This window comes from Festucalex cinctus, chromosome 1 (assembly GCF_051991245.1).
Source record: "Festucalex cinctus isolate MCC-2025b chromosome 1, RoL_Fcin_1.0, whole genome shotgun sequence".
Lineage (NCBI taxonomy): Eukaryota > Metazoa > Chordata > Actinopteri > Syngnathiformes > Syngnathidae > Festucalex > Festucalex cinctus.
The window spans coordinates 13,103,047-13,128,255 of NC_135411.1; the positions used below are offsets into that span (position 1 = coordinate 13,103,047).

Sequence of the window (25,209 nt, forward strand, 5' to 3'; positions counted from 1 at the left end):
TCTGGTCCTGACCAGAACCAGGAAGTAAAACCACGTCGGTTTGTGCTCAGGTCTCTGTCATGCTCAAAGAATCGACTTTTACACAGCTTTGCTTGGGTTTAAGCCGCTCAATGGTGCATCTCTGACATGTTGGTCCCATATGAACCATTCCAGACATTGACTACGTTTACATACAGTCAAAGACACTTTCAAAACCCAAACAATATTCACCACAAAACAAGAATAAGACCCCGAGAATATTGGTATCTACTTTGAACGCCATCTTGGTTTGTGTACTATTTAAAAGGAATCTTGGTCTTTCGAGTACAGGAACTACTTGGTATGCGCGGCGGCCATCTTACGTGGCCAAGCGAGTCTAACTTGACTACCGTATTTTCACGACTATAAGACGCACCTAAAAGCCTTCAATTTTTTCAAAAGCTGACCATGCGCCTTATAATCCAGTGCGCCTTATAATCCAGTGCGCCTTATATATGGATCAATATTGAGCCGCAACAGGTCTCGCTGTCAAGACGCTATCGGTGACCCTGCACGATCGGTGACGCGCATGCGCAGAAGATCCCGCCATCTTGGATCGCTAGCTAATACTAATACTTTACCTCAGAGAAAATAATAAAACAGCTGTTTATTCATTTTGGGAGTGAATGGAGTTGTCAGAAAGCTGGTTTGTAATCTATTAATAAAGTTTGACTGACCTATCTGACTGTTTTGTTGACATTCCCTTTAGCGCAGCACCATCTAATGAATGCATAACGTAACCCCGGCGTCTACTGTAGCGCCTTATATATGGAAAAAGTTTTAAAATATGTCATTCATTGAAGGTGCGCCTTATAATGCGGTGCGCCTTATAGTGCGGAAAATACGGCACATTGAGTTCTCTGCTGTTTTCACGTTATTTTTCTGTTTCTACGGTGAAAATGCCACAGAGTGTATATACAAGTATACACACATACATGAGTGTCTATAAGTGTGTATATAAGGGCTGACCATCGATTCTCAATTGATTCAATTTCGATTCACAAGAGTTTTTGGGATTTTTTTTTTTTTCCCCAATTCGAGTCATTTCACTTCAACCCAATATTGATAAATTATGGAACATCAATTGCTCTTAAATATCAAAAACATGCTAAAACTCCACAAACGTGTTAACACGTGTTATAATCACTTAAGTGTTACACTAATATTGAGATCAGCATGTGATGAAAATATTTTCATAATTCAAATGAAATAATTGTAATATATACCGTAATTGCCGGACTATAAGCCGCGACTTTTTTCACACGGTTTCAACCCTACAGCTTATACAATGATGCGGCTAATGTATGTATTTTTTTCTGACGGCCGCCAGGGGCTCTCAAGCAGAAAAGGTAAGAATGGGACAGGTGGAATATATGTGTCGAGGAAGACGCAACTTTAATGTAACTTGGCGCTTTGTGCATGAATAAAATTACCATGAACAGACCCTCATCATGGAAAATACAACAAGTCTCAGTCTCAGTGACTTTTACCGGTATGTTATTTTTAACCAGCCCTGTTAGTTACTACCGTATTGCTGCCGCGTCACAGGCACTGTTTGGAAAGAAAAGCTAAGATATTTTATTAAACCTTTGAAAACTCTTTCTGTGTACCGTCTTTCTTTGTAAATATCTTATGTATCAGTGTGGGCACATGCGACTTATGTATGTACAAAATGCCTTTTCCTTTAGAACAGTACTGGGTGCGGCTTATAATCAGGTGCGCCTTAAGTCCAACAATTACGGTACATTTAAAAGATTCTGAATCGTCTTAAAGTGCAGTAAGTCAGGTCTTTCTTAAATGTAAGAAAATACTTTTAAATTCGTGTGAACATTAAATTTCAAGAAAACAGTACGATCAAAAAAAAATAAATAAATCAGCCTTTGAAATTCTATTATGAATTTATGGAAAAAATATATATATAAAATAATTGATTCATGGCCTTATGAATCGATATCAGGCGCGAAAAGGAAACTCAATTCGATACCAATTATTCGGGGGGTTTTTTGTTTTGTGTTTTGTTTTTTTAAGCCCAGGCTACCGTGCGTCTGACGTGCAGTCCGACAAAACCGAAACAGACTACTTTGTTATTGTGGGGAGTGACATGAATATAATGTGTCTTATTGGCCATAATTAGGTGTAAATGACGTAAAAATAAATAAATAAATGAAATAAATAAATGTAAAAAAAAAAAACAGGAAACTGGAGCACTAAAAGTTGTTGTGAATAAAAGGCCTTTATTTTCACATGGCCAGTTGAGTAAAAAAAAATTGCCTGCCGCGTTTCCGCCTTTTCAGGCCTTCATCTCTGATTGCTTGTAAATGATGTCTATTTGGGTAATGACGCCCATGTGTTCGCCATTTTGTTTTCGGGCATAACTCTGGCCTCTCACGCATTTTAAACGGGTTATCCCGAATGTTTCAGAAACAGGAACGTTGATCTTAACCTCAATATTGACTGCATGTAAACGTAATCACCGAGACTCAAACATGGTGAGGCTTCATTTCAGGATCCTGCAAGCTAAAGTCTAGGACGGTCTTCTTGTCAATGTTTAAGCCCAAGCTAAAATCGATAATAGTAATTGTGTGTTTTTTTGTTGTGTATGAGTTGCCCTACAGTCTGCAAAGAAATCTCCTCTGCCACTTTGAGACCAGTTTTCAAACGTTTGCATTTTCAGGCTTCTAAGCACCGTTGTCATGTAAACAAATAACACATTCTTGAGCTATGTCTAGATTCAAAATGGCTTCCTACGAGCACGGCCCCTTCGTTTGACAAGCCACCACTTGTGCTGCTCAGGCTCCTTTGAACGGTGTTGATCTTTCCATCGCCGGGTTCCCAACCGAGGTTTCAAACCCACGAGTATCCCGCGTTCACAGGTTTTGAGGATCTGGGGTTCGGCGTGCGAGAGGAAGTGGTTAGTGAGCGGCGTGAACTCGGTGGGGTCGTTAAAAGGGGAGGTTGGGGAAAGGGGCGGGAGGCGGAAGCAGGCAAGGTGGGCTGCAGGAGTTCACCAAGCATCCATAACGAGGGCATGGCTGCAAAAAAGTGAGAGCAAGCCTGATCCTGAACTTTTATCACGCGCTTCTGACAAGACCTGCTGTGATGGAGTTCTCAACCTTACCCTACTGACTCCCCTCCAACTATGCAAAGATGACTTCAAAACATCAAAGCTGGCATTAACGTCTCGTTTCCTTATGTAAATGCCAAATGAGGAAGGAAAGAAAAAAGCGTTTCCTTCCTCGCCGCCTTTTTCATTTCAGAAACGTAGCTGCCCCCCTTGAGACAGTTGCGCAGTTTGGGGCAGAAAACGGGTTAGGGGATCCAGGGGGGCTGCTCTGCATTACCAAAACAAATCATTCAGCAAACAAACAATTAGACACTCATGAATTATGGACAAGCCGTATAGCAATAAACACAAGGCGTGGGGACTTGTGCAGCGATTGCTCAGCTAATGAATCATGTGTCAGCGTGTTGTTGTTGTTTTAAAAAACAGGCAGTGTCGTGAGCGGGCTGCTTGTGCATGTATGTGTGTGAGACTTCCTGTCATTGTGTTACATGGAGGACCAAAACTGCCAAAATTTAAAATAATTAAATGACTAAATAAATACATAAATGACTAAAAATAAAAACGGAGATAAAATATAATTCAAAAATTAAATCCCAAAAGATAAATATAAATGGAATTAAAAGCAACATATATATATATATATTAGGGGTGTGAATTGCATAGTACCTGACGATTCGATTCGTATCACGATTCACAGGTCACGATTCGATTCGATACCAATTAATCCCGATACGAATTTATAAGTCGATTGTTGCGATTTTTTTTCATTCAAATTTAGAAAATACTAATCAGTAAGCTTGTAGAGTGTAAGATTTATATGAAAATGTATTATTTATTTATCTGAAATTTCAGTCTTATAGAGGTTGTAATCTGTTTCATGTTTGAACAGCATTAAAATAAAATATTAAGGCTTAATGTTCCGTTCATATAACATTCTTCCATGCTCAAGGTGTGAATCCTAACCCAAAGTCAGACGTTTTGTTGAATATTTTTCCATTAAAAATGGAAGTTTAAAAATCGATTCACACACACACAAAAAAAAAAAAAAAAAAAAAGGCAATGATGATAAGACGTTGAATCGGTAAGACTACCGAATGAACAATTCTGAGCTCTTAAAAAACAAACAAAAACAAAAAAAAAGCGATTTTTTTTTTATTGAATCGATTCGAGAATCACTCAAAATTAACGCACTAATTCTGACACCCCTAATATATATATATATATATATATATATATATATATACACATAAAAAAATAAAAAAATAAAAAACAAGATTCAAAAAATACATTTAAAAATAAATGTTGAAATAAATACAAAAATATATGAATAGAATTAAATATATCAATCAATAAATAAAAACGCTCTGCTCTCACATTTATTTCATGCTGCACAACTTGCGACTTAAGTTGCTCGACGATAAGTCGAGGTGCTCTGCCGCTCCCTCGACCAATGAAAGGCAGTTTGCAACGGTGGAGTCCAAGACACGCTTAGGACCGCCCCCTCATTTGATGAACATTTCGTCCTAGCAGAGTGTCTGCAGCATGAAATAAATAAATGTATTATTTATTAATCATTTCTTGATTTATTTCAACATTTATTTTTGATTTTTGAATCTCATTTTTTTTTATTCTTACTTTTATTTATTTATGGATTTATATATATATATTTCTTAATTTCTTTTTTTAATTCTATTTCTTATATCCGTTTTTATATTTACTTTTAGTCTTTTATTTGTAATTTTGGCATTTTTGGTCCTAATCGTAACACTTTCTGTGGATTCAAGTGCAAATTAGTGATGGCAAACGAGCTAACGCTTGACAGGTGCTCGTGAAGGAAGGAAGGAAGGTGTTTGGTAATCCACAAAGTGTTTCAACTTTGACCCCAGCGTGATCCGATATTCATGTTTACCTCTCGCAGACGCGCACGGTCCATGCAGCAATGATCCAGGACGATATACTGAACACGAGCAGAACAGTTCCCGGGCAGATGGTCATGAGCGTTTTCATGACAAAGCGCGTGTTGAAGTTGATCTTGTTGAGGGCGCCGATGCTGCGAGACGAGGCGTCCGTGAACAGCTTGCTGTGAAGCAACATGACCCTGCCGATCAGGTAGAGTCTCAGGAACATGGGGATGGAGAGGATGATGTCCACGTCGGCGTCCGCCACCGACGGCGTGTACGTGAAAGCCAGCCGGGCCTTCCACGTGAAGACGTACTGGCCGGGGATGGGATGGATGGCACACACCAGCAGCTCCAGCACGATGAAGAAGATCCGCTCGTAGGTCATGGCTATCCTCCAGTCATCTGCACCGTTGTCGACCATAAACAGCTGGGGGACGAGCAGACGGCAAGATGTCAGGCTTGACTAGGGATGTAACGATACGGACAATATCGTGAAACTGCCACAATCGTCATGTCCACGATATTTAAAAGCAACACATCTGTAGATTGATTTCCATTTGTGCAGTTGTGCCACGACTCTGGTGGCTACTTTTTTAGTGCAATTTAATTTTCATTAGGGATGTTTTGGCCCTTCTTCCTGTTTAAAATCTATGCTAATCGTCATGATATGCGTGTGAAGCGAGTCAATATGTGGAGGAACTCAATGTGTGCGTGCATTAGCAAGTAAGCGCCTCAATATTAAGTCTATTAACTCATTTGCGCCCAATGACGTGTAAATATGTTTTTTTTTAAATGTTTTAAGAGTCCCAAAGACATATTTATACGTTTGTTTTTGGGGGGTTTTATGCTAGAGCATACAGAAGGCTTTGATGCAGCCTCTCAACTGCAAAGAACGGTTGCAGAAATGGTAGTTATTACACAAACGGCCAGCAGGTGGCAGCAGAGCAAAAGGGGATCAACCAGGGCCATATAGAAAAAAGCTAAATTACTGAGAATTCTAAATAGATCTGTGAGAACTGATGAAACTTAGCTCTCTTCTAATGCTAATTGCTGCAAAATGGAAACAGACAGAAACATACTTTTTCCTGATGAAAGAAGAGACTTTAATCTTTCTTTTGATAGATTCCATGCTTTTATAGCAATAGAACACAATATTCTGTGGGCCTTGCAAAATCAGTCAAAATTCAGTAAAACAGCCGGGAGCGAACGGGATTGCTTCTGTGAAAATGGCTGGGAGTGAATGAGTTAAGTATGATTAGAGATTGTAGCTTGTTTATATGCATTGCTTTTATGTACAAAAGCACAATATTGTGCTTTTTTTTTTTTTAAATATCGCCAACCTCCCCACAATATTGTGATAATATTGTATCGTGATGTTTGCATATCGTTACATCCCTAGTTTTGACACCACGCAAATACGAACTCGTACTTAAAAAAAACGTGTCCGAGGTGTAAGATGTATTCCCAAAAATAGCAAGAAACTGCTGAAAAGTTTTTTTGTTTTTTTTTAAAGGAACAATCTGAAAATATACGAATGTGTGGATGCCGAACATGCATGTGGGGGGCAACTGTACTCAGGGTATAAGTAATACTTACTTTTAATAACAGTACTGTACTTTTGTGTCTAAATCAGTCAGTTTCAGTGATTTTTCGAACAACGGCACTACATATTATCATTTAAAGGCCATTGTTGAACTATTTAATTATTTGAATTTGCCATTTGTTCAAATTGGCCATTCAGAGGACTTAAACTGAACTCAGGACCCAGTCATAAACCTAATTTTAAATCCATGGCTGTGTATCTGTTTGGGAAAATAAAAATGCTAATGATTAGCATAATTTCATAAAATGTGGCTACATAACAAAGAGATTTCTTATTTTCAACATTCTTCATGCTAGGCATGGGCCAATTACCAGTTTGACGGTTTACCATGATTTTAAAAAGTCAAGGTTTCAATAACCACTAATACTGGCTGTCAGCAGTAAGCTGTCAACTCTTCTTTTTTTTAAGTGGATGTCTAAGCAGGGCATGTATGATTGGCTGATTGGCCGACTCTTTGAAATGAACTGATTCTAATGAACTTTATGGCATGTAACATAGAAGGAAGGCGGGAGCAGGATGCCATACTGCAAACACAGATGCCTTTTTGCTCTGATTAATGAGCATTGACCTAAAAAAAAAAAAAAAAAGTGCCAGCAGGCACTATTTATCCCCAAGGACAACATGATTAGCCCACATGATTAGCTTTCAGCTTTTCTAAAAATTGGAACACTGTGACTGTGAGAATCAAAACAGAAGAATTATAATATTTATATTTTCTAATATTGGCTCATGCCTACTACATGTACATCATCATTGTACATTATGCCATTACAATTTTTTTTGGGCTGTCATTTTTATTTCACATCATCATAATTTTAACTCACCTGGATTTCCCGTGCGTGGTACATTATTATAAGACCAAGCAGTATAACAGTGGAAAGGCTGATAAGGCATTTCAGTGCAAATGAATATGAAGATTCCTATAATGAGAGAGAAAAACAACACCATTACTCTTAGACATGGCACACCAAATGAATAAAACATTGCAGTACAACCTTCACTTGTTCGCACACTAAGTATCATGCATCAACTTGAAAAAGATCATTTACGTTTTCGAAATGGATTTCTGTTGCACGTTGATGCTCGACAACAAAGCCACGCGTGGCAGCTCAGTAAGTGACCAATTCAAAAGCTGAGCACTTTAAGTGTTGAATCTCATCCCTACGGAAGCGTATTGCATTCACTTGGGGGGGATCCCGTTTTTCTGACAAATTTTTGGGGGAGCTCTTTTTTTAATTTTTTGTTTTTTTTATTTTTTTTCAGTTTTTCTGAATATTTTTTTTTTAGTTTTTCTGAATATTTATTTTATTTTTTATTTTCGGTTTTTCTGAACATTTATTATTTATTTATTTTTTTTGTTTTCAGTTTTTCTGAATATAAAAATATTATTATTAATATTAATATTTCTGTCAAAAAAAAAATCTGAAAAACGGGGAGGGGGGGGGTTATTCAGAAAAACGGGAGGAAAAATTAATCAGGAAAACTGAAAAAAAAATATTCTGAAAAAGAGGGAAAAATATCGCTTGAAAAACAGGAAAAAAAAAAATCAGAATATATGTGCTTTTTTAACCTCAGAACTCCAAGTGACTTTTGACAGACTAGCTAATGGCGCACACTTTCCCACATACCCCCAACTATATTCAACTATATGACTTACTGGCTCAGTTAAGGTGTCCCGTAATTAGTAACGCATACAATATTGGTCATGTTTGAAGCTTCTCTTTTTCTTTTTTTTTTTTACTGTATATTATCATTCTAATGTAAGCTAGGTATATTGTTTTTTGGAGCATGGAAGTAAATGAACATGTCAATGGATCGGCACGATTTTAGTAAGCTAACAGTTAAGTTATTAGGGAAGAGTACTGCATGTGAATCTGCAACAAGTCACTTGGAGTTCAGAGGTAAAAAAAAAACTAAAACAAAAAAACAACGCTGGTGCTCTGTTTTTAATGATTTTTTTTTTTTTTTTTTCTGAGTAATTTTTTTTCTCCTGTTTTTCTGATTTTTTTCCCCCATTTTTCAGATTTTGTTTTAAATGACCGAAACAGAAAAAAAAATATTCAAAAAAACAGAAACTTTTTCTGAATCATTTCCCCCTGTTTTTCGTAACATATTTTTTTTGACAGAAAAAAAGATTAAAAAAAATAAAAATACAAAAAAAAAATAAATAGTCCGGTTATTGCAATATGCTTCTGTACACTTCATTATTGTTCATGTACAATGAATACCTTTAAAATGTAATTTTTCTACTTGCTGTCGACTGATGATGACATCTCTGTGCTGAAGAAGTAGGTAACGACTAGGGGTGGAAGAAAATATCGATATCGCAATATATAGTTGTGCTCTCTGTTGCAAAAAATTATTGATACACTGACGGTAGATATCAATGTAATGTGTCCAGATGGGATATGTTATGTTATAACTGTTTATGCACTTTAATTTGTCTCACTTTACAATGTTTACAATTAAAACACTAAGAGGCACTATGCAGAACTTTGTATATTGTACAAAGTTTTGGCTTGAATAAATGCATAATTAGACATTTTCCTTTTTATGGGCATTTGTTGGCTTTTTCAGTCACATATTGTGACATATTGCTATTTTTTTTTGACAATATATCACAAATCGTAGATATCGTGTATCATGATATTATCGATATCATGAGCAAAATATCCGCACAGTATCGAATCGTGGTTTACCCGTATCGTCCCACCCCTAGTAACGACCAATCATGGCTCAGTTTGCTGACTGAACACAGAAAACCGGTGAGCCATGATTGGCCGTTTCCTCAGCACAGGTGATGTCATCATCAGTTGACAGCAAGTCGAAAATTTACCTTTTTAAAGGTATTAATTGTACATGAAAGATAGTGAAGTTATCAAATTCTTTCTGGACAAAATATGAACTTTTCACTGCTGAAAATTGTTCATTGAGTCAAGTATCCCTTTAAAAAAGTTGGAATGGAAACAAATGGCTCCATTACTGCCTCAGACAAGGAGAATAAATGTCGTCCTTATATAAATGCACATATGTCCAAGAGGCACACAAAGTGGGCAATAAACAGCGACAAGCCGACACACATGCACTCCACCACACTGCTTATTAGCTTAAAAGTCTAAGTGAGGCCAGATAATGGGCTTTACGCGCAAACACGGCGGACAGGACGTCGCTAAACAATGAAGCTGCAGGTGTAGGTGCAGCCTGATATTATCCGCGGACGTTGCTCGCCGCCATCGAAACTAGCAATTAATCAAAGCACAGCACTAACAGGGGGACTTTCCATTTAATGGCAGGTGCAGAAAAGGCAAGGCTAGCATTAGCGGAGGCCCACCACAGAGAGCGTCACTGGTGATAAATAGACCAGCTGGATGCCAGAGTCGCCGGCGTTTGCGTTTGTGCGTGCGTGCGCGGGCGCGTTAGGGCCGTCGATCGAGAAAATGAGAGAGTGCAGGAGAGCGGTGCCTGCCATTTGATGAATCGCCAAACAGCTGCCCAGCTACGACAGGACAGTGATCATGTGCTTGTTATTACAATGAGGACAGCCACTGACAAAAACAACAAGTGGAAGAATATCGTTCCAAAATTGTCAGCCGCTCATTAGCTCGGCGCGTCCTTGATTAGAAAATGTATTTTTAGCTATCAACTATATTGCTTTGCCCTTCAGGTCGGCAACATGTTCTCGAGGCATTCTGTCGGCTCAAATTGTTTTAAGAAGTCTCTGGTGAAATAACATTGAGTAAACCAATTAATCCACCTGCCAGAGGTTCAAGGAGTTTTCAATCCCAGAGCTCAGAACCTCTTAATGTCTTTCGCCCCGTTAGAAAACATTTTCTGGGCCTCGAGCGCTATCTGACGTGACGTTGGATGGAAAACGTGCTACAGTACCTGCCTGGTTTGGGATTGGCACAGGACGTTTCCATTTTGAAATCACAACCTGACCGTCCTATTTAAATCACACCAGATTAGCATGCTGAAAAACTGTAGCTACATTTCATTACTCTGAATGAGACAACTGAATAAACATATCATTCTGTGATTTGTCCAGTAGCAGACCAAGGATATTTTCAAGTTTTCCTGCTCTATGTGACGGTTGCATTTTGTGACGGGTTACGTTTGCGTGTTCTTTTATATCTGAAGTTAGCATAGAAACATTGTTTTATGTCTGTCTAAACTACAGGATTTCCCGCAAAATCTGTGACTCATCTTTAATTTGGCAGAGGCGGGCATTCCGTCAATATTGGCAGAAGGTCCGTCGATCCGTCAATGAGCATTTTGTTGACGATTGACAGGAAACTTCGAAAACTGACAAACTAAGCATTGATTGAAGGGGGTTTTCGTCCGTCAATGTAATCGTCAATCCGTCAATGACGGATATCCCATTTTGTTGACGGATTGACAAACGATTGACGGAACATTGAAGGACGCCCACTCGGAATGACGGAAACATTGATTGGCGCTCATTTTGCTGCGCAATCAACGAATGACGGATTGAAGGTTCAGCTTGAAATATTGACGATTGCCGAATGACAGACACTCAAAATTCATTGACGCTCCCACCTCTGTACTTTGGTTTTGTTTCACTTGCAAATTATTCGAAATAATGACACGCATATAACGCTCAAAGAATGAAAATCAGTCAGAGTTTCATGTCATGGAAGACATTTAGAAAAAGAGGTAGCGTTGGATTCTCTGCACGTTCCCCCAATATTAATACTAATATTTTATTTTTTATTAATATTTTTTGTTTTTTACATTAAACATTTTCCTGTTTTGTACCAAAAAAAAATACACGATTGTCCTACTACACAGTGCACATGCCATACTCCAACTTCATGTTTTTGCCAGCATAAATAAATAAATAAATAAATGAATAAATAAATAAATAAATATTCTTCTTCTTCTTATTATTATTATTATAAATATATATTATTATAAATTCTGTTTGGCCCAAAAGGAACTTACACAATTATAGTGTTTCTTAATATTTTTAAATGCTTAAACATGTTCTTGTTTTGTACCAAAAAATAAATAATTGTTTGAATAATTGTGATTTCAATTATTGCCAAAATAATCGTGATTATTTTTCCATAATCAAGCAGCCCTATTTGTGCATCTTTTGTGATGCTTTATCAATGGGAATACGGAGTGTTGATATAATCTTTTAAACGTGGACGCTTCCAACATCCATCTCAAAAACAGCCACGGCAACTCCCACTGCTCCGATTCATGCGTCGCACGTGCACAACGTACCTTCGTGTAAACCCCCCATGACAGTTCCGTCTCCGTCACCATGACAACGATCCCAAACATTCCAAAGATGAGCGCGTAGTCGCTGAGCCGCTTCCGCTTCTCGAACAGCGCCCTCCGGTGGCCGAGCTTGTAGCCAATGTCCCTGTTTTTCTTTTGGGGCGCCCTGCCCCCGCCGCGTCCGCTGCCCTCCCTGACCAAGCTCTCGTTGGACGCCTTGCTGGGGTCTTCGCCGCCATTGCCCTTGGACACCACCACCTCCAGGCCCGAGCTGTGCAGCGTTTGCAGGGGCTGCGTTTCCGAGTCGAGCTCCGCAAGGTTGCGGCGCGACGAGGACGCCAGGCTGCCCACGAGTGGTCTCACCACGCCGCCATTGTACTTGCAGGTGTTCATGGCTATCTGAGGGAGTCGGCCGCTGCTCTCGGAGAGGGAGGGCTTGGATCCAGCATGGCTCAGCTTCTTCTTCTCACTAGTGGCCTGGAAAGAGGAACAAGAGTTCAAACTGATTCGTCTGTTCCAAGAGACGGAACAGAATGTCAACTATGACATTTAGAGCTGTCAAAATTCATCGATTAATCGACAACTAATCGATTCTCAAATTAATCGACAACTATTTTAACTCATTCCCTGCCTTTGACAAGTATACTTGTCAATTGTATTTTTTAGAGCGGTGCTAAATGGGGGCGAATCTGAGCATGCTCCACTGTAAATATCAAACTTGGAAACAACTTTACTGATGCCCAACCACCGGTAGATGACATCATTGCCCCATTTTATAGGAAATAAACACAGTTTCAGAGTCCATGGGAGAAATGGCTGTATTTTGGCAAACCTACATTTTTCTGCTGTCAATTATAAAAGAACGGGACGGGACAAAAAGTAGGGAGTCTATTCTGTTATTTGGTAGATTCGGTTTATATATAATTATTGAATGTAATATCACGTGAGTATTGGAAATGTAAACATTTTCTATAATGACTGGCAGTGAATGAGTAATAATCGACTAATCATTTGGGGACATTTTTTAAATTTAAAATTGTCCAAATCCTCTGATTTCAGCATATCACCAGTAAGTGTTCGCTGATTTCTGTAGTCCTTCATGAAAGAAGACTTGATTATCTTCTGTTTATTCAACATGACACATTTGCAAACATCTGCTTTTACTTTGGAAAACAATGACCGAACCGCTAACATGTTCGTATACGAATACAAGGTACGAAATAAACACAAATCACTGGTTAATAAACTGGTTGCTGGTGTCTGTGGATCTCACTCTGCCTCATCTATCCTTCCTCTCTTTAATTTTTCCTCTGGTCTCTTGAGATCTCCTTAATTTGTTGAAATTTAGAGGTTTCTGGGGTTGGCGTAAGACTCTGATTTTGTAACCATGTGGATGGCAGGAAGTGTTTAATTGGTACTGGATTTTACTTTGATTCATCTTTCTTTTCTTTGACCTTTCCTCTGGTCTCCTGACCTTCTGAACTTCACGACTCTGGCGATACTCTGAAGTATCCGGTTAAGGTGAAGGGTAATGGGATTTTTTTAGGTTTTAGGTGAATTAATGAGTATAAATTTACACGTATTTCCACGCACGCTACACACGCACCCCCACATACACGCACACACACGTACACATATACATAAAAATAAAAAAAAGAGAGAGAGCAATGATGATAAGATGTTGAATCGGTAAGACTACCAAATGAACAATTCTGAGCTCTCTCTTAAAAAAATAAAAAATAAAAAAAATTAATGGTTAATAAACATTAACCAGGGGGAAAAAAATGCTTTTGTCATACACTTCAATGCAAAATTTTTCAATTCAATTTCAATTCAATTCAAAATCTTTATTTCATTCTTTAAAAAAAAAAAAAAAAAAAAATGAAAGGGGACAGAAAGAAGTAAAACGTATCTGCCCCGATCAACCAAAAAATGAACAACACAAAATAAATGACAGCAAGCAGTCAAAATGCTTTCAATATAACAATTAATTGTGCTTTTATACATTTTTTAAAATCACAAATGGACTGAGATCATTTAGTTTTATAATCCAGATTGTTCCACAAACTGACACCTTGAGTTGGAATACATCGTCCTTTTTGTTTTGTTCTGTATTTAGGTTTGCGGAAAAAAAAAATCTCTTCCTCTTAATTTGTACTCACATTCCCTTCCCTTTTTATTTTTGTATTTTTTTTTAATTGTATTTGTATGTTAATTGGGAAAATTTCATGATGGGCTTTATACATTATTTTAAGGCGGTTAAACTCCATCAATTCATTAAATTTTAAAGATTTTAGTTGTATAAATATTAGATTAGCGTGATCTCTGTATCCACATCCGAAAATGACAAGATGAAAATGAATCCGATTAATTGATTCTAAAAATATTCGATAGTAGGAGTGTGATGATATACTGATATCGCGATAAATCGTGATACTTTGTCTCCCGATAGATTATCAATACGTCTACGCAAGTATCGCGACATTTGTAGTTAATATACTGCCACTATAACGGCTCCATTGTTCACTTACTGTACTTATTGAGCAATTACTTGGCGGGCCACTAGGGGGAGCGTCTCATAAGAGTGGTGGGGAAATGGATGGAAGTCTTCAGGCGAAGAAGACTCATGAGCTTAGATTTATTATTATTATTATTATTATTATTATTATTATTATTATTATTATTATTAATAATAATAATATTGTTTGTTTTATTTATCATATATATATTTATATATAATATTTTTTTAGTATTTTATTATTATAATTTATTTTATATATATTATATAAATATATATATAAATATATATATTTATATCTGCGATTGGCTGGCAACCAGTCCAGGGGTGAACCCCGCCTACTGCCCAAAGTCAGCTGTAATAGGCTCCAGTACCCCCTGTGACCCTTGTGAGGAATAAGCGGTCAAGAAAATGGATGGATATATATTTATACATTATATTTATTTATATTATTTTAGTATTATTTATTTATGACTTATTTTATTATTATTTATTTATTGTATTTATTTTATATACGTTATATATTTATATAGGCGGCACGGTAGTCGAGTGGTTAGCACGTCCGCTTCCCAGTTCTGAGGTCTCCGGTTCGAGTCCAGGCTCGGACCTTCCTGGGTGGAGTTTGCATGTTCTCCCCGTGCCCGCGTGGGTCTTCTCCGGGTACTCCGGTCTCCTCCCACATTCCAAAGACATGCATGGCAGGTTAATTGGGCGCTCCGAATTGTCCCTAAGTGAGCTTGTGAGTGTGGATGGTTGTTCGTCTCTGTGTGCCCTGCGATTGGTTGGCAACCAGTCCAGGGTGTCCCCCGCCTACTGCCCAGAGCCAGCTGAGATAGGCGCCAGCAGCCCCCGCGACCCTTGTGAGGAATAAGCGGTCAAGAAAATGGATGGATGGATGGATATATATTTATATATTGTATTTATTTATATTTTATTATTATAATTTTATGAATTATTATTATCATCAGAATTATTATTATTAGTTTTATCGTACAGTGTCATGGATTTATTACCTGAGCAATATATCGATAATCGTGGTATCGTCATACCGTGAGATAATGGTTATCGTGAGCCTTGTATCGCATATCTTATCATATCGTGAGGTAGCCAGAGGTTCCCATCCATATTCGATAGTGACAGCACTGATGAAATTACAAGTCAACTGTAAATGGTATTGACAAGTGGAAGGAAGCTGTTGTCATGTTTGTCTGGTTTTTGTCGCGAGTTGTTTGATCGAGCTGACCAGAGTGAAGAAGCTAGAAAAGCCGGTGCTCAAATGTAAAGCATATATTCTCATTTCAACACATACATTGTTGTTGTTTAAAACGTGGTAGCTTGTAAACATGCCACAGTCACTTTGGTGTTGAATTCTGTTGCGGGCTTGCGTGCTGCAAGTCAAAAAGTAGCTCTAAAGGAAATAAATAATGAATGGACGTAATGTATAAATAAAACAACCGTCTATAACCAATAGTGGAGACCAAAGAGCAGAAAATTGAATCTTTGCGCTGCACAAATTTCGATATGAAAGATTGATGCTCAGCATGACCCTGTTTCCTGTCTTTCCCTGCTGAGCGGAGCAGCAGGCTGCCCTATCCGGAGGAAAGGACCTTCTCAAGGCAGGGACACAATGCGGGACCCCGCCGACTTCTCTACAAACATAACTGAATACAACACAAATGGCTGATCTTCCCATGCACATCAAATCTGATTGGAGAATATTTACATTAAGACCAGGGAAAAACCACGTTTAACGGATAAACAAATGCTCATGTTTATCTCTTGAAAGCGTCTTCTTCAGTTCTCCAGACCAAAAAAATAAATAAATCTATCCATACAAAAGGTCAAGACTGCATCAAGCCGCCTGTCTTTTCTATAGAGACTACGGCAGATTATCTAAATGGGTTATGAAAACTTCACATGGAAGCGTGCCTCTTGCTGAAACACGTTGGTGTGTGCGATGGCACCACTGGCCCACTTTATTAGCCCTGACAGAGCATCCCTAATGCCTTTAAATGTGCTGGTGGGAATGAAGAAGGGAGACCCTAATGGAAATGTACGAACTGCCGTCCTGTGATGCTATCGTTGTGTGCATATTGTGTCTCGATGAGAACAGGACTGAAGGTTAAGGATTAGCGCAGCCCATAGTGTTTCTAATCCCCTTTTATGTATTAAATTGCCTTTTAAGCTGTGCCATTAGGACCCTCGTACACAGTGAAGACTGTACAGTACGTGAAGTATTGGTTTTAATGAGGGGAAATATAGAAATAGATGCAGTGGATGCTGATCTAAGGCTAGGATTTACAAAACTAAATACTGATCAGATTAATTACTGTAAAATCCCAGTGTATAATATGCTCCCCAAATTAATCACCCTTAAAAATCTGTTTTTCTATGTACTTGTGTAGTAATACGTTCTCCCGAATTGCTTGTATCCTTCATTATCAGATTGAATAATATGAATGAAAATTCAAAGCTTACGAATAATGTGTCAATGCTTTTAAAAAGGGAAGTCAAAAATTGGACACCCCTGATCTAAACAATGTGAAACGTTTGAATATCAGTGTAAAATATACTGAAAACAACTCCGCAGCACTAACATCGTTACCAAAGCTTGGACTGCTTGACAAATATTGATTTGGGAAAATTAAACTGCAATACCATTTCATTGAAAGCGATTGGGAAAGGCCCCGAAAATCAATTCGGGCATGAATATTTAAAACATCTTTGTGAGTACATTTACTGATTCCTAGATGGAGACGAGCTCAGCCTCAGCCTGTCAGTCTTTGGAATGCTTCACATCCACCATGTAAGCGTCGCGTTCTCCGTTTGTTGCACGCCTGCGAGACTTTGTTGCCCAGGGGCAGAGAGTAAATATGGCTGTCATTCCACCTGGAGTATTTTTAGTCACAGTCAAACTTTCTCTATTCTCCGATGCGCTTGATATGTAAATGTGTGTAATATCGTTGACAGAAAGCCCAACTTTGAAGCTGACAGGACTACTTCTGACAGAGGACCATTACAGCCATCAATGTGAGCGATTTCGACACTTGAAGCACTGCTAACATTTCAGAGTATTGTAGTTATGTTGTAGTAAAGACGAAATCCCTGGAGGCTTCACAAGAACAGATTTGACTTAACTGCTCTCCCATTTCAAAGAATTTTTTTTTTTTTTTTTTACTTTGCCCAGATGCTCTTGCATCAATCGTTTGGAATACAAGTGGGATTGAATCGCCATCCCTTAAAATAAAGTATAACTTCATTATCTACTAGTGTTGTTCCGATACCGATACTGGTATCGGCAGAGGTGCCGATACTGCATTAAAACAGTGGTATCGGTATCGGTGAGTACTCACATGCCGATACCATTAATTCCAACACTAATATAGGATTTATAGGATGCAGCATCCTGTGTCTTGCTGGTGCACGACATTCACTGGTATGTGACATGTTCACTTGGGATGTCACGATATGGGCAATATCGTGACATTAAAACTGCCACAATATCATTGTCGTCATGTTCACAATATTTAAAAGTAGGGGTGTGAATTGCCTAGTACCTGACGATTCGATTCGTATCACGATTCACAGGTCACGATTCGATTCGATACCGATTAATCCCGATACGAATGGTCACGATTCGATACCGATTAATCCCGATACGAATTTATAAGTCGATTGTTGCGATTTTTTTTCATTCATATTTAGAAAATACTAATCAGTAAGCTTGTAGAGTGTAAGATTTATATGAAAATGTATTATTCATTTATCTGAAATTTCAGTCTTATAGAGGTTGTAATCTGTTTCATGTTTGAACAGCATTAAAATAAAAATATTAAGGCTTAATGTGCCGTTCATATAACATTCTTCCATGCTCAAGGTGTGAATCTTTTAAAAAAAAAAAAAAAAAAAAAAAAAAAAATCGATTCTGCCGATTATTGAATCGATTCGAGAATCGCGCGATGTAGTATCGCGCGATTCTCGAATCGATTTTTTTTTTTTAACACCCCTATTTAAAAGGAACACCTGTTAAAAAAAGTCAGGTTGATTTCCATTTGTGCAGTTCTAGTACCCTCTAGTGGCCAGTTTATTAGTGCAATTTAATTTTCATTAGGGATGTGTTGGCCTTCTATGTTTAATATCTATGCTAATTGTCAGATGAAGGGGAACCTAATTTGCTTGTGAAGCGATCAATGTGTGCTTGCATTAGCAAGTAAGTGCCTCAATATTGTTATTAGCGATTGTAGGTGGTTTATATGCATTGCTGTTATGTACAAAAGCACAATATTGTGATTTTTTTTTTAGTATGAGCTATCTTTTCTACAATATTGTGATCTTTTTTAAATATCGCCAATGCCCTCACAATATCGTGATAATTATCGTATCATGACCTTCATATCGTGATAATATCGTATTGTGATGTTTGGATATCGTTACATCCCAAATGTTCACTGCATGCCGATCTAAGATGTCCTATTGGCCCTTGAATGCTCTGAACCAAGAGCAGGACAGCTTTTTCATCTTGAGGAAAAAAAAACCTTAAGTATCGGTATGATATCGGTATCGGCCGATACTGCAAAGCTGGGTATTGGTATCGGTATCGGGGGCCAAAAAACGGTATCGGAACAACACTATTATCTACTGTCTAAATGTTCATGCAATAATTGAAACACAATCAAAATCGATCACATCCAGATCAATTTCCTTCAAATGCAGTCTAATTTCAGTCTTACAACGAAAACGAGTGCCACCCTCTTTGCCATTCACTTGGAGGGAATGTAAATACGAACAAGACAGCTTCCAGTCAAACAACCCACCAACCCAGAAATCAATGATCCTATTAGTGTTTTGTGTAGATTGCTGATCGACATTGGTTGTCCGAGCGTGTAAAGTAGATTGCTGGAGGCGTCTTGGATCCTGGACTTGTGCAATCAACGAAATATTTAAAGCGGGCTACACACATACCAAAAATCTGACCAAATTTGAGCATTTTCCCTTCCTTGGAATCAAAATTAGGAAACACCCGGTTGTCGGATGTCTCAGAAAGATTATCTTGAGCAATTATTATAGTAGTACTGGAGTAAGCGTGGTGATGTGACGAGTGCAGGACTTCCATACTATATATATGTCCGTGGATGAGCGGCGTTTGCCCGAGCAGCTTTTGGAGATCAAAACATACATTGTCAAGCGTACCGGAATGTTGAGAGTACGTTCTTTGCACGTTGAGAAATACCTGAACACCCAAGAGAGATTTTTTTAGAAGTACGGGTGCATTACGGCCCACTTAAAACACTGGTTAAAAGTGATTGCCTGAATCATTTTCCATTCACAAATCCTTTGAGTTCGGCCAAGCTACAGACCCCGTGATTGTGACGTAACATGGAACAATAGCCAATTAGCAAGCGACATGAAGCTGGTTTTCTTGCCTGACACAAATGTTGGAGGAAGTTATTTAGCGTCTCATGATTCTCGATACACTCTCGTTGTTTCTCGTCTAGTCAAGTTTGTTCCACGCCTCTCGATGTGAATAAATAGTTAAAATCTTATTTGCGTCTGTGTTTACAGACAGACAGCACAAATCATTTGTCGATCAAATAATTTTGAATCGAGAATCGAAGATCGATTCTGAATCGAATCGTAGACCCAAAATCGTAATCGAATCGAATCGAATCGCGAGACAGTCAAAGATTCCCAGCCCTAATAGATAGATAGATAGATAGATAGTCAAAGCTAAAAATCAACCAAACATTGACTTATATCTCAAAAACTTGTAAGTCGGCTCACTTGTATCACCACCGAACTCCCATTTTGTCAGTAAAAACGAGAAAAGTCCTCCACAGACATTACTCGAGAAGCCCTTGTATCACATTCCAAACCACTAAACCGCTTCCACCGCTTTTCACGTTCCCCTGAAACCTGACTAAACGGGCAGCAGACGAGCACAGAAGGCCAGCGTCGGCCCTGTTGCTGCCACAGCGGAGACAGAGGAAGGTTGCCTGCCCAGCCGACCAATGGCTCGATTTCATTCTGAATGGCACGCAGCATCCAAGCCTCTATGAAATGGAGCCTCATAATCAAATTGAAAAGCCTCAGTGCAGAACAGTTTAAATGAAGGCAAGTCTCTGCCTCGCTCTTCTCTCTCAGCCTCTCTCCTGCCAGCTCAAATCTAATAGAAAATCCTCATTGTTTAGTGATGTATGGGGTGACTGTGCTGCGATTTAGAAGGCTTTCGCGCCCCCCTAAAAAAACGGTATGTTTGTGAGTCTACCTGGGTGCTTGTGTACATACAAATGGTGGTCGGTCGGGGCCGGAAACTCATCCTCTGCTGGTCTGAACATTATCTGAAACAGGGGAATACATTTACAACCTAAATCCTAACATCCTATTCTCTTCATTTTCAGAGTGTTTCTCTTGGCTGCACTGGCACTGCTGTATGCGGATTGGGGATGTTGGATTTTTGTTGTTGTTGTTTTTTGGGGCTAATCAGATTTCAGCCTCTATGAGCTGCTATGTCAATCTAATCTGCCCAGGGCATTTAGAATGTTAGCCCTTGCGACTAAAAGATAATATAAAACAAAAATATATGTCTTGTAAAAATGTCCAAGAAGCCTCGCATAGCATAGCATAACATAGCATAGCACAACTGGCCTAATGCTGCATTCGAGGATGGTCAGAAGTCAGATTTAGCCAAGTTGGTTTATCCCAGTTCCGACCTGAAAGCGTTCGAGGTAAAAGTAAACCAAAATGGCGGATAGAGATAAATATTTTTTTTTATTTTGGTCCAAAAACTCATTTTGACCTCCAGCAAACTCACCTTCTCACTATATTGCTTCCTTTGTTGTTTTTAGCTTATTTCATAAACGTTTCATACCATTCAGTAGTTCACCATATAATTAATTCCATGCAGGGAAGTAGTAGCATATTGTCACATCCGGTGTGGTACGTGAAGTTATGTCAAATATTTATGAATGAAGAAAGTTATCTAGCTTTATACTCATGTAAATTGTGTTTTACCATTCAGAGTGACGTCACATTGTAGTCCGTCGGTGAAGTCGGGGTTCTTTTTTTTCCCTCCCCCATACTTCGCAAGTGGAATTTCCGAGGTCAAGTGGGCGTTCCCATACATACTTCCTGGTTTGAACTATGAAAAGTCCCACCTCCAACCATCATCGAATTCAGCATGTCACACAACTGTACTATAAAGTAAACAGCATTAGCTATTAGCTAACTTAATATAGCCAACCACCGCTATTAAAATGAATAGTAATCCATACCAGGTGGCGTTAAGAATGTTAGCCCATGCGATTTAAAGAGCATGTAAAACAAAAAATATAGGCTATGTCTAAAATGTTGTGAATGTCCAAAGAAGCCTAGCGTAGCATAGCACAACTGGCCTATGGTACACAACTTTACTATAAAGTAAACAGAATTAGCTCACTTAATATAGCCAACCAAACCACTGCTATTAAAATGAATTGTAATCCGTAACAGGGAGCATTAATGTTAGTCCATGTGACTTAAATATCATGTAAAACAAAAACATGTTTTGTAAAAATGTGAATGTCCAAAGAAGCCTAGCATAACATAGCATAGCATAAGACAACTGGCCTAAGTTAAGACAACACTACTGTAAAGTAAACAGCATTAGCTAATTTAATATAGCCAACCACCGCTATTAAAATGAATTGTAATCCATAACAGGTGGACACAGCCGCTGGTGCTCTTTGAATCACTTTATTAAACAGACGGTAACAAAATACAGTAAATACAAGCACATTTGTCCGACATGCCAATCGCCTCAACTGTCACCGTCACTCAACACACAAACACTTTAGCCAGTTAGCACCTGGCTAACTGTTCGTCATCATACTTTACTCAGCCGAACAGGTGCAACAATTCAAGGTTACAGACTACTGCGTACTGTAGATTGGTAGATGGCAACCCAGAGTAGCGACCCCGAGTGGACAAAAAAAACCAATACTTGCACTTCACAATTTGTGGATTTTATCTAAACGTAGCATATGTTATTGGGTTTGTTAAGGTTATTATGTTTTTTATATACGGAACTCATGAATTCTATAATTGAGTTGTGATAGCACAGTATTAATAGGTGACCATAGTTCAAACTGAAAGCCCAGGTACCAACTGCACGGACAGCTACAGACACATAAAATGTGTGCTATCCGGCTGGCTTATGTTAAATATTGATGCAGAAACAAAAGCGCGAGGATTGTTTGAGAAGATTCATGTGCATGAGTGAGTGTACTTGATATTATCCATTAGCATGAGACGGGGTTGACATGAAAGGATCGTGTGCAAAAGAGAAGGAGCATCACACTTCGATTGAGATCAAGCAGTGAAAGGGACATTAAAAAGAAAAGGGGCTCAATAACAAAGGAGGAACACGGCTCTCTACGGATATCTTTGCCAGGCCGTGCTGTGGTGAAGAGGCGGGGGCAACACTGTCCCTGTTTGTCCCTGCACACTGGATGCTGCCACGTTTCTGTGACGGGCCAGCAGGCATGAGGGGCGATGTGTCCATCCCCAACCAGCATGTGGATCATTACTCCTCGCTGGTGAGAACAGAGGAAAACTGCAGTGTCTGAAGCCACACATTCATTACGGAAATCTCCCTGAGCGCCGTGGCGACGGAAAACAACAAGCGCAAGAAAATATACGGTCCAGATGGATGTGGTTGCTGGTGTGGAGTCGACCAGTGGGCTAATTCTAGTTCAAATTTGTGGTTAGACACAGATTCATCACATAGCTAAAATTCCAATGAGTGGTCTAAAAGATTTTAGGCGATAAAAAAAATCAGAGAGACCCAGGAAAGGAATTTACTAGAGATGTAACGATATCCAAATATCACGATATTATATTATCACGATATGAAGCTCACAATATGATAATTATCACGATATTGTGGGAAGGTTGGCGATATTTACCTCATTTGCTCCCAATAACGTGTAAATACGTTTTTTTTTTATGTTTTATGTGTCCCAAAGACGTATTTATACGTTTTTGTTGTTGTTGTTTTTTATGCTAGAGCATACAGAAGGCTTTGATGCAGCCTCTGAACTGCAAAGAACGGTTGCAGAAATTGTAGTTATTACACAAACGGCCAGCAGGTGACAGCAGAGCAAAGGAGATCAACCAGGGCCATGTAGAAAAAAAGCTCAATTACTTAGAATTTTTAATAGATTTGTGAAAACTGATTAAACTTAGGTCTCTTCTAATGCTAATTGCTGCAAAACGGAAACAGATAGAAACATACTTTTTTTGTCCTGATGAAAGAAGAGACTTTAATCTTTTCTTTGATAGGTTCCATACTTTTATAGCAGTAGAACACAATATTATGTAGGCCTTGCAAAATCAGTCAAAATCCAGTAAAACAGCCGGGAGCGAACGGGATTGCTTCTGTGAAAATGGCTGGGAGTGAATGAGTTACAAAAGCTCAAAATATTGTAAAAAAAAAAATAAAAAAAAAAATAAAAAGAGCTAATACTAAAAAAAGCACAATATTGTGTTTTTGTCCAAAACAGCAATGCATATAAACTACCTCCAATCATTAATAATACTTAATATTGAGGCACTTACTCGCTAATGCAAGCCCACATTGAGTTCCTCCACATATTGACTCGCTTCAAAAGCATATTACAATCCCCTTCATCTGACAATGAGTGTAGATTTTAAACATAGAAGGGCCAAAACATCCCTACCTAATGAAAATTAAACTGCACTAAAACAAAAAAAACAACCTAGCCACCCGAGGGTGCTAGAACTGCACAAATGGAAATCAACCTGACTTTTTTTTAACAGATGTGTAGCTTTTTAATATCGTGAACATGACGACGACGATATTGCGATTTTGCCGTTATCGTTACATCCCTAGAATTTACTCGTGAAAAATTAACAGATCAGAGATTAGCCGTCTTTTAACGATACGAATACGGTTCCTGGGGTTTGGGAACTACAAAGGGAAGATCAACGGGTGGATGGTTTTGGGCTGTAAGTTGACGCTTTTGAATATTCATGCTCCAACCCTATGCAGAAAGCTTTTAGTGAGGGTACCATTTTTTTTTGTTTTAGATTTACCTAGGTTAAAAGTAGAACCGGATGAATCGAAGATGCCTTTCCTTACATGGTTTCTCTGTGCCTCGCCAGGTTTTTTTTTTTTTTTTTTTTTTTTTTTTTTGAATGGGGGTAGGGTTCTTTTTATAGTACTATGGATGTTTTAATTGTTCAGTACCTTGAGCTGCATTTTAATGTATGAAAGGTGCTTTTCAAATAAAGATTGATAGATAGATTGATTGATTGAAAACCGTTTCACGAAGATTCTCTCCATCTTAATCATGACAACATCCATAATTGTCAGGATGATTCCACCTTTAACGCTACACTTAAATTGAAAACTGTGTTATTGAAAATGAAAATACAATAGCTCATAGAGCTGAGATTCAAAATCTGAACGGCGATGTGCTAACTAGCCACCAAGCGGCCCTGCCCCCAGTCATCTGTACCAAAGGCGCCTGCGACATTGGGGGGACGGTGAGCATGAGTGATACGTTTGAACGAGACGGAATCCCCCCACCCCCAAACGACTCATTATTGAGGCAAGCTCCCTCTCTGACCACTTTTCGTCTCAAACTCGTCTCAAAACTGAGTTGACTTGAAACAGAATGCCACATATGCATGGCAGCATCCTCAAACTTAAGTCTTCCGCTTGCTTGACTTTCAATTAGAGATTAAAAAGTTGCTCAAAACAAGTGAAATCCTCTGCAGAGGAAAAAAGGACAAAAGGCACATGCCTTTGGGAATGTCTTCTTGTCAGGACTAATAACACGTTGTGCTCAATGCTATG

General features: G+C 38.6%; 1 protein-coding gene across 3 annotated transcripts in view; it reads right to left on the reverse strand.

Annotated features, from left to right (window-relative positions):
• kcnn1a (potassium intermediate/small conductance calcium-activated channel, subfamily N, member 1a) overlaps nt 1-25,209 on the reverse strand; it is a 118,152-nt gene that overhangs the window by 43,165 nt on the left and 49,778 nt on the right. For all 3 annotated transcript variants that reach the window (XM_077517698.1, XM_077517690.1, XM_077517706.1), the window contains exons 2-4: nt 11,837-12,310; nt 7,411-7,506; nt 4,992-5,410 (exon numbers count right to left, since the gene is read on the reverse strand). In XM_077517698.1, coding sequence (XP_077373824.1) covers nt 4,992-5,410; nt 7,411-7,506; nt 11,837-12,226 — 905 coding nt within the window. In that variant the 5' untranslated portion in view covers nt 12,227-12,310. The remainder of the gene's footprint in view (nt 1-4,991; nt 5,411-7,410; nt 7,507-11,836; nt 12,311-25,209) is intronic.